Source organism: Cebus imitator, unplaced genomic scaffold (assembly GCF_001604975.1).
Source record: "Cebus imitator isolate Cc_AM_T3 unplaced genomic scaffold, Cebus_imitator-1.0 Scaffold36, whole genome shotgun sequence".
Taxonomy (NCBI): domain Eukaryota; kingdom Metazoa; phylum Chordata; class Mammalia; order Primates; family Cebidae; genus Cebus; species Cebus imitator.
In genome coordinates, this window is record NW_016107351.1 from 465,182 (window position 1) to 476,256 (window position 11,075).

General features: G+C 48.5%; 1 protein-coding gene across 4 annotated transcripts in view; it reads right to left on the reverse strand.

Annotated features, from left to right (window-relative positions):
• TBCD (tubulin folding cofactor D) overlaps positions 1-11,075 on the reverse strand; it is a 196,147-nt gene that overhangs the window by 177,704 nt on the left and 7,368 nt on the right. For all 4 annotated transcript variants that reach the window (XM_017524704.1, XM_017524703.2, XM_037737131.1 and 1 more), the window contains exons 3-6: positions 10,051-10,148; positions 8,110-8,211; positions 6,182-6,328; positions 3,115-3,170 (exon numbers count right to left, since the gene is read on the reverse strand). In XM_017524704.1, coding sequence (XP_017380193.1) covers positions 3,115-3,170; positions 6,182-6,328; positions 8,110-8,211; positions 10,051-10,148 — 403 coding nt within the window. The remainder of the gene's footprint in view (positions 1-3,114; positions 3,171-6,181; positions 6,329-8,109; positions 8,212-10,050; positions 10,149-11,075) is intronic.

Genomic DNA, 11,075 nt, shown 5'->3' on the forward strand with positions numbered 1-11,075 from the left:
GGCTCACCACAACCTCCACCTCCTGGGTTCAAGCAATTCTCCCGCCTCAGCCCCCCGAGTAGCTGGGATTACAGGCATGTGCCACCATGCCCAGCTAATTTTGTATTTTTAGTATAGACAGGGTTTCTCTACGTTGGTCAGGCTGGTCTCAAACTCCTGACCTCATGTGATCCTCCTGCCTCAGCCTCCCAAAGTTTTGGGATTACAGGCATGAGCTACCACGCCTGGCCAAAAGCATCTTTTCCATTAAAGAGTTTCTAAGGCAGCACTCAATCTGCATGTCCTAGTCACAATATAACACCAAGTGCCACCTACAACACTGTGGATGTTGGCAAGCTCGGTTAATCAAGGGAGATGGATACAGCTGCAGAGTGGCCAGCAATACAGAGGGAAGCAGTCAAACCTGAGAGCAGAGTGGGCTAGAGCAGGCACATCCTCCCTGGAGAACAGAAAACGAACCTGCACTGCAGACAAATGCTGGCACAGGACCCCGCACAGCCCTGGCCTCACTTGTAACAGTCCCCACCAAAAAGGCGTCTGAGACAAGTACAGGGAACCCAGAACCTGTGGTGAGCCTGGGAGGTGTCCAAGGAACTGGCCCAACTGTAAGTATGCTCTTCCACTGACAGCATCCACCATTCTCAAACACTCCCAAGAATCAGCGTGCTAGAAGAAGGGGGAGAATGTCCCCAGAGCACCGACACGCCCACCCACGCACCCGCCCAGCGCACCCACGCACCCACCAGGGCACCACCCCTCCCAGATCGCAGGCTCTGGTGTTCCTGCATGGAAACAGGCTCCGCCGAGAGACGCACCTGCTCTTCCCGGCACTACGTGGCGCTAAGCGTGTCACCAGGTTGTCTGCCAGGGATCTGGAGCCAGAGCTCTCACTTTTCCCAGAGGATCCCACGAGGAAATAAATACTCAGGTTCTGCCTCACCAGCCAACAGGCAAGGCACTCCACAAGATCAAGTCCAGCATAAATCTACCAAACCTCAGTAATGCCGCTAAGAAAAATAAGAACAGGCTGGGCACGGTGAGTCATGCCTATAATATCAGCACTTTGGGAGGCCAAGGTGGATGGATCACCTGAGATCAGGAGTTCAAGACCAGCCCGGCCAACATGGTGAACGCCCATCTCTACTAAAAATACAAAAATTTGCCACGCATGGTGGTGCATGCACCTATAATCCCAGCTTCTTGGGAGGCTGAGGCAGGAGAATCACTTGAACCCAGGAGGTAGAGGTTGCAGTGAGCTGAGATCACACCACTGCACTCCAGCCTAGGCAACAAGAGTGAGATGCTGTCCCAAAAATAAATAAATAAATAAATAAATAGTAAGAATAAAAGCAGATACTATTTTCCACTTAACAAAGTTGGCAAACATTTTTAAGGTTTGACCCAGCTGGTAAACATGGGGAAAGAACTTTCAACTTGTTCAACCTCTCCAGTAACTGCATTAAACCCTGAAAATGTTAATTCCACTTGTAGAAACTCATCCCTAGAAATCATTCAGAATGGTACAAAGTTTTATGTGGACTGTTCACAGCCCTGAGTTTTAATATCAAATTGGGAGGGCAGCAGTCTAAATGTCCCACCACAAGGGACTGGTAGAAAGGACACACTCAGGCCGGGCACAGTGGCTCATGCCTGTAATCCCAACATTTTGGGAGGCCGAGGTGGGCAGATCATGAGGTCAGAACACCAAGACCATCCTGGCTAACTACCACAGTGAAACCCCGTCTCTACTAAAAATACAAAAATTTAGCAGGGCGTGGTCCCAGCTACTCGGGTGGCTGAGGCAAGAGAATCACTTGAACTCAGGAGACGGAAGTTGCAGTGGGCCGAGATCACACCATAACACTCCAGCCTGGGCAACAGGGCAAGACTCCATCTCAAAAATAAAAAAAAAGGACACACTCACACCAGGTCATCTGGTTTTGGAAGAAAACCCTGACACGCAAGGCCCAACTCCTAGTCCAAGGTGCAAAGACGCAAGTGCAGCAACTCAGCCATGGACAGAGTTGGCATTGGCGCCGCCCCATGGGGAGACCACGGAGAGGTAGGGAGATGAAACCCCCACACGATGAAAGCACTCATGGGTTTCATTTTTTATACATCATACTCTATTATCTGAATACACACAGATTACTTTTATAATGAGGAAAAAACGATAACCTTTTCATGTCCTTACAAGACAGGAAGCAGCCCCTGCCCTCTCAGGTGCAAGGGCCTCACCTGCTCCAGGGGACCCAGGAGTTCCTTCCTCAGCTCCAGGCTGTCACGAACACCTCATCCAATGCCTCCAACTGCCCCGGAAAGGAAGCTTCTCTCCTCCCACTTCTCTGAGAAAGAAGCTGTGCAAGTTGCAGCTACCCATCCAAGTGAAGGTGACACTGCACGAGGCACGGACCATCTTCCCAATCACAACCACCGAAAGGTTTTATGACCAGCCTTCGACTTTCACCATCGTAGAGGGGGAAAATGCCACATTTTCTGACTTAGTAAACTACATACATACTTAAAATCATGTGCCACGTAAAGTACTAATTTAGAACAATTGCTTTCTTCCTTCTTGCACCTCATGACACAGGTCCGCTCGGTCTATACACATACTCATGGCACTCGTCCAACACTGCAGACCCGCTGCGCTCAGCAGAGAAAACCGCCTTCCTGTCTGCAGCACGCGTGGGGTGCAGTTAACACAGGACGCTGGGGGATTTTCATCCCCAGTCACAGTGGCCCAGCCCCCACCCATCACCTCCACGGGAGATGGCGCGCGCTGTTTCTCGTAACTGCCACCCCAACCCTGTGCCGAGGCTGTGCCCCAGGGAAGATGACCACACCTCTTCTAGACCTGCCCTCCCATCGACGGACCTGTCAGGTGACCCCCACCAGCACCCCAAACCGGCACTGAGGGTGGTCATTTCAGGGTCAGAGGTCTTCTGTGCCCAAACAGTGCTGCACACTCTCTCGGGGAAAGCCAGAGTCTGAGGAGTCCAAAGACTACCCTAGGTCCTTGTCTGAGGACTAAAGACACGCATAACACAGTGAACAGCACCCAAACAAACCCCTCTCAGAACCCACCAGCAGCCACGCACCACAGAAACTTACCTGGACACGAGGACGGCCGCTCCATCTCGGGCCTTGTCACCAACAACCAAGTAGGACTGCAAGAAAGAACAAGCACGGACATGGTCACACCTGCACATGCCAGCCTCAGGGACCCCACAGTCGCCAGTCCCACCCTCACCAGCTCCCCGAGGGCCCAGGCTCACAAACCTTACCAGCACAGGCCTAACTCCAAAGCTGCAAAAGAACCTCTCTTCAATTTGAGCCAAGGGCTCCAGCTGCCAACTGCTACTCTCACCCAGGCAAGTGCCTGAGCTACCCAGCACATTTGATCACACCCCAATGAAACACACATTTGCAAGAATAGAGCAGGAAAATGTAAACAAACGAGTTACTCAATTGTAACAAAGAATCAAGAGTATTCACTGAGCACCTACTGTGCCTTCCAGCACCTGGGAACCATCAGTATTCACGTATTCAGACTAAATAGGAGGCTACATCCAAACTGAAGAGCACCTAGATTTACTACGAATGCATGCATTTTTTTTAATTTTTGGTTTTTAATTTTGGGGCACATAGTAAGTATATACACTCACAGGATTTTACTGCTGTCTTGAGACAGGGTCTTGCTTTGTGGCGTGATCAAAGCTCACTGCAGGCCAGGTGCTGCAGCTCATGCCTGTAATCCCAGCACTTTGGAAGGCCAAGGCAGGTGGATCACCTGAGTTCAGGAGTTTGAGACCACCCTGGTCAACATGGTGAAACCCTGTCTCTACTAATAATACAAAAGTTGGCAGGGCACGGTGGCACATGCCTATACTCCCAGCTACTCAGGAGGCTGAGGTGGGAGGACTGCTTGAGCCTCGGAGGCAGAGGTTGCGGTGAGCCATGGCTGGACCACAGCACTTCAGCCTGGGTGATAGGGCAAGACTGTATCTCAAAAAAAACCACTCACAGCAGCATCAACCTCCTGGGCTCAAGTGGCCCTCCCACACTCAGCCTCTGGAATAGCTGGAACCATAGGTGGGTACCACCACACCTGGCTAATTTTTTTCTTATTTTTGGGAAGAAACTGAGTCACATTATGTTGCCCAGGCTGGTCTCAAACTCCTGGGGCTCAAGCTATCCTCCCGCCCTAGCCTCACAAAGTGCTGGAATTACAGGCATGAAACCACAACACCCAGCTAGATTTATTTTTAGGAGGGCTGCCTTAAAAGGTTTGCAATGCTCATCTTAACTAGTTTTCTTCCCCAAAATGATACACTTAGAAGACCTTTTTGTCCAAGGCAGGCTTTCTAAGGACCATCACAGACCGTCAAGTCTTGACAAACCGGAAGTCCCTCTCAGCAGACAGGCACACGAGGGGGGGCAAAAGGTTCTTCATCACCACACTACTTCTAACGTAACAAGACTAGGACAAACAAAATGTCCATCTATCCGAGAGAATTTTTAAGTCAGCTTACAATGGAGTGCTCTTCCCGTAGCGATTATGGGGGGACACTTTCTGACATCACAAAACACACAGAACACGTTGCTGAGGGGAAACAGGCCTCCGAACAGCAGGTCACGGGGCAGCATGAGCCCTGGTGAAGAGCACAGACTCCAGGGATAAACCGCCTGGATTCTAAATGGGGCCACCATTTAAAGTACACTGTTATTTACTTTTATGCCTGCTGGCTCTTCAGTTAAATGAGGATAAGAATTGTCAACGGCCTCATGAAGGAAAATTAAATGATTATTAATCACAGTTAATAAATTAATCATTGATGATCTATAAATCATCAATGTATAAGTTAATTTTTTTTTATTTTTGAGACAGAGTCTCGCTCTGTTGCCCAGGCTGGAGTGCAACGGCGCAATCTCGGCTCACTGCAATCTCCACCTCCCAAGCTCAAGCAATTCTCCTACCTCAGCCTCTTGAGTAGCTGGGATTACAGGTATGTGTCACCAGACCCAGCTAATTTTCGTATTTTTAGTAGACACAGGGTTTCACTACGTTGGCCAGGGTGGTCTCGAACTCCTGATCTCATGTGATCTGCCCGCCCCAGCCTCCCAAAGAGCAGGGATTACAGGCATGAAACACCGCGCCCAGCCGAATGCATAGGTTAAATTATTAATCCATAAGTGATTAAAGATTAATCTATGAGTGTCTGAATGGTGCCAAGCACATGGCAGGCACTCAGTGAATGCTGACCAGGGCTATCGCAGTCAGTGCGGCAGGAAGACCGTGGCGACCAAAATGGCTGACAGCCTGACAGGCTCCTAGTGCTCCTTGTGTGGGTTGGACTCGGTGACTTGCTGCTAACCACAGGATCTGGCAGAGGAATGGGACGTCACTTCCACATCAGGTAACATATTACCATGACTTCCAGCTCATTAGGAGGGTCTCTCCCTTGCAGGCTTTGATGGAATAAGCCACTATGTTGGAGGGCCGAGGTGGCAATGAACGGAGGGCAGCCTCACTCCAATGGCCTTGGGGCAGAGACTGCCCAACTCAAGTTTTGACTGCAGCCGTGGGCAAGCTTGACACAGAGGACCCATCTCAGCCACGCTAGACTCCCAACTCACAGAAACTACATGAGGATAAATGTGTGTCAAACATTCAAGTTTGGGTTATTTATGAAGCAACAGGTAACTAATACAATAAGCTGTGTTTATATGCACAATATTTACATCAAGAAAAGTTTGAAGAAAATAAACAACTATTATCTCTTGGCACAAGAATTTGATAAACTTTAGTATTTTTCTTGCCTTTGTTTTCTAGTTTTCCTACAAATAAATGTGTATTATTTACATAATGTTGAGAGCTAAATGTAAAACGGGCCTTATTTTCTCTTACCATTGCCACTAAACCCCTTATCTGCCATCATTACCCTCAACAGAGTATCTGCATTACCTACAAAGAAACAAGATTTACTAATTCAACCCAACCCCTACATGAATTACCACAGTTTCAAAATAAGTTATCGTGTGGGAGTTCCCCTCACTGAAAAAAACACCACCTGGATAAATAGGTATCAAAAGCTTAGGGAGTTAAGCCCTGATATCAGGACAGCATGAACCCGACAGAGAAGACAAACTAGCAGCTCATTATCTGCACGATATTCACCTCTGCTATTTGGAGAATGCGGTCCATTATGGACATTCGTGTTTGCCCAGGCTGGGTGACGAGGTTCCCGTCGAGGCGAGAAAAATCAAAAGGGATCAGGCAGGTCACAGAGAGCCACAGCAGAAGCATGTAGCGCGTTTCCCAAGTCTAAAAATTGAATCACAGTAACAATGAGTCTTGTTTGAAAAGCAGAGGCCACTGGCCACAATCTAAAGTCACGGCCCTCCATGGCCACCCAATGCCCACTCTAAAGCCATTCAAATGCCATCGTCCTCAGGGCCAGAAATGCAGGCCACTCACCAGCTCCTCCCCACATCCCTCCAGAATCCCCACCACACACCAATGGCCATAACTTAGCTAGCTCAGCAGACAGACATCAAAACAAACAAAGTAAATCATAATACATCACAGCTTCTTTTCACTGGCACTTCTCAACATACAAATTGCCTTTTGGGAAAGTAAAAAAAAAAAAAAAAAAATACGATAAAAAGAAAAAACACTTATGAATAAAGAAAAAAGGACAGGCGCAGTGGCTCACGCCTGTAACCTCAGCACTTTGGGAGGCCGAGGCAGGCAGATCACCTGAGGTTGGGAGTTCAAGATCAGCCTGACCAACATGGAGAAACCATGTCTCTACTAAAAATACAAAATTAGCCGGGTGTAGTAGCGCATGCCTATAATCCCAGCTACTCAGGAGGCTGAGGCAGGAGAATCACTTGAACCCGGGAGGTGGAGGTTGTGGTGAGCCAAAATGGTGCCATTTCACTCCAGCCTGGGCAACAGCCTGGGGAGGGGGGGAGGGGGGGAGGGCAGGTGGAAGGATGCAAAAAAATTCTCAACTTGTACTAAAAAAAGAGTATGCTTTCTCGGCTTGTAATAAAAAAGGAGAATCCTCATTCTCTTAGCTTGCAATAAAAAAAGGAGCACCCTCACTTAGTAAAGCATTCCAATTTGTCCCTGCAATCATTCCACTGGGGGGCGCTAGAAATGCGAGGCGAGAAGGGCACCAGTGCAGGACAGGAGGGAAATGCCCCATGGCTCTCATCGGGCACATTCACGTGGAGACCAGCCCCTGCACTGTAGGGTTATAAACCGAGTGCTCTTCCCAACACACACTGTGCACGAGAGAGTGAGTACAGCAGGCCCCACTGCCATCCAAGGAAAGGCCGCTGGAGAGGTCGGCCCTGGGCAGGCATCTGGGAGCCTGGACACCAGCAGGGCTCCCACCAAGCCCTGTGGAATGAGGCCCCTCGCTGGCTCAATCTGCACGAACCGTGTGCTTTACATCGGGCACCTGCTTTCCTCTGGGGGGTCTGGAATTTTGCTTCATGCCAGGCAGAGGTGCCCACGTGACCAGACCCCCGTGCAAGCTCTGGGTGCCGAGGCTTAAACGTGCTTCCCGGGTAGACACCTCAGAGATGTGCTCACACGTCAGTGCTGGGGAAATGACACACAGCCTTTGGGACCCAAGTGGGGGAGCCTGGGAGCTCCCACCTGGTTCTCCCCAGGCCCCATCCCATGTAACTTTTCCCGTGGCAGACTTTGCTATGTATTAGTTTGCTGTATACAGCAAGTGACGGCCAAAAGGAGGAATCTATGCTGTGTCTGTGAGTCCTGCTCGGGACATATCAAGCCCAACACAGTTACACCTCCATAATTTAAAAAAAAATCAACAATGACAGATTCACTGTGAAACTAGACCTAGACAAATTTTTCTTTATAAAGGGCCAATTTTAAAGAAAAATAATTTGAAGCAATTTGTATTAAAAGTAAAGGAAGAGTCAAAAGAAAAAAAAGAAGAGAGACACACAAAACCAAGTGAGATAAAAGTGAAAGAAACAGAAAGGGGAAGGGGCAGCAGGGTAAGCAAGCAGGGAGGAGGGACAGGCATAGAGGGCTGAGACCAGGAAGGCGACAGAGACACTCACTTCATGGTCCTTGGGATTCTGAGTTGCAACCAAATCTAGAACAGGCTCCATATCAGCTACTTCATGAGGAAATAAACGAAGAAATATTTTATAGCCTCGGACCTATCAAATAGAGAGATACTGGATTACTATAAAATTTAAAAAGACTGCCTTTTTCTCCCCTCATCAAAAATCACCACCTACGAGACCCATTGATCAAACAGAATTCTGTCACATTACAGTGACACGATTTAGTAAGACTACAGTCACCACAAGAAAGCTACCCGTGGCCAGGCATAGCGGCTCACACCTGTAAGCCCAGCACTTTGGGAGGCCAAGGCAAAAGAACAGCTTGAGACCAGGAGTTGGAGACCAGTCTGGGCAACATGAAAAGTTAAAAATTAGACAGGCGTGGTGGCACACGCCTATAGTCTGAGGGGCTGAACTCCCATTTGAGACCAAGAGTTCGAAGCTGCAGGGAGCTGACTGCACCATAGTGCTCTAGCCTGAATGACAGAGCAAGACTCCATCTCTTCAAAAAAAAAAAAAAAAAAAAAAGGCTATCCTTCCTTCCTAAATTAGTAAATGCTATTCATCATCACATTTAAGGAATCAGTTATTCATTCAGTATGTTCATTTAAACGACTATGCTCTGACATTTATGAGGAGTAGGTGTCCATAAACCTCAAAGGCCCAAGTTCATTAACACTTCCATGAAGCTCACTTCCATGAACCTTCCGGAGAAATCCTACACTCAAAACATCGGAGTCACAGAGCCTGCGTGTCCTGGGCAGCCCACCCGCAGTGTCCTCTTGCTGGCCAAGGACTCTCCCGCCAGACAACAGAAACACTGCAATGCCTCGCCCCTACGAACCCCAAGCCCCACCCTGGTATGGCTGTTGAGTACTCCCATGGCCAAAACTGCCAACAGGGAGCCTGTGGGCCGGCAGAGAAGACACCTGCAAGCTTGTAAGAAACGCAGACTATGAGACCCCACCCCAGACCTACTTGCTGAAAATCTATAGCACAGCAAGATTCCCAGGAAATTCATCTGTGCATTAAAGTGTAAGAAGCATCTCAATTTCCACAGAGTCTCGCTCTATGTCACCTAGGCTGGAGTACACTGGCACCATCTCAGCTCACTGCAACCAGGTTCAAGGGATTCTCCTGCCTCAGCCTCCCAAGCAGCTGGGATTACAGGCACATGCCACCACGCCCAGCTAATTTTTGTATTTTTAGTAGAGACAGGGTTTCACCATGTAGGTCAGGCTGGTCTTGAACTCCTGACCACAGGTGATCCACCTGCCTCGGCCTCCCAGAGTGTTGGGATTACAGGCGTGAGCCACTGTGCCCTGCCTGCTTTTTTCCTGGAAGAAGCTTTTCTGATTTCGTCTCTTCTCCACCCCCTTCCTTTCCTAGCTAGGTGGTGCTTCAATCTATTCAAATGCAAGGAGCTAAACACCTTGACACTGTTTCAGCCAAAGTAACAATAAATTCTGATCCCAAACATACAGTAAAAAGGGACAGAATTAAATATACAACTTGGTAGTCTAAGAACTACCTTTATTGAGAAATAACATTTTGGAGGGTAGCCTCTGGACCATGCATGTTATTAAAGTAGCTGTCAGCCTGGCGCGGTGGCTCACGCCTGTAATCCCAGCACTTTGGGAGGCCGAGGCGGGTGGATCACGAGGTCAAGAGATCGAGACCATCCTGGTCAACAGGGTGAAACCCCGTCTCTACTAAAATACAAAAAATTAGCTGGGCATGGTGGCGCGTGCCTGTAATCCCAGCTACTCAGGAGGTTGAGGCAGGAGAACTGCCTGAGCCCAGGAGGCGGAGGTTGCGGTGAGCCGAGATCGCGCCATTGCACTCCAGCCTGGGTAACAAGAGTGAAACTCCGTCTCAGAAAAAAAAAAAAAGAAAGTACCTGTCAACTCTGAAGTGCTATGGAAATGTTACCTTGGTGATGATGTAAAGAAATTTAAAAGCCAGATGTACAAGGGAAGCTGGAGCTGTCTGATCTCGCACTATGTCCAACAACGAGTTCATCATCCATTCTAGGGAAAAACACAGGAAACATGTGCTGTGAAAGTGAATATCAACATGACACTGAGACTGGTGGAGGTGGTGGCTCATACCTGTTTTCCCAGCACTTTGGGAGGCCGAGGTGGGAGGATCACTGGAGGCCAGGAGCTCAAGGCTGCAATGAGCTATCATCCTGCTACTGCACTGCAGCCTGGGCAACACAGCAAAATCCCGTCCCTTTTTTTTTTTTTTGAGGCAGAGTCTTGCTTTGTCACCCAGGCTGGAGTGCAATAGTGTTATCTTGGCTCACTGCAACCTCCACCTCCCAGGTTCAAGCAATTCTCCTGCCTCAGCCTCCCAAGTAGCTGGGATTACAGGCATGTGCCACTACATCCAGCTAATTTTTTTGTAGTTTTAGTGGAGATGGGGTTTTCACCATGTTGGCCAGGCTGGTCTCAAACTCCTGACTTCAGGTGATCTACCTGCCTTGGCCTCCCAAAGTGCTGGAATTACAGGTGTGAGCCACTGCGTCCGGCCCAAAACCCTGTCTCTTATTAAAAAACAAAAACAAACAAAAAGACATAGCTATGTTAAATGTAAGTAGATGGAAAAGGGTATTCCAACCAATCACTAATCATGAGAGCGGGAGTGGCTCTGTTAATATCAGACAAAGTAAACGTCAACACAAGTAATACTACCAGAGATAAAAAAGATAATTCATAACAATACAGGATCCGTTCATCATAAAGACGTAAACATTCTGCAAGTACATACACCAATCTATAGAGCTTCAAAGTAAGCAGAGAAAAAGCTGCGAGAAATGAAGGGAGAAATGGTTGGAAACTTCAACACTCCTGTCTCAGGAAGCGACAGAACAAGCGAGCAGAAAACCACTACAACCTACAGGAAGCGACAGGACAAGCGAGCGGAAAACCACTACAACCCACAGGAAGCGACAG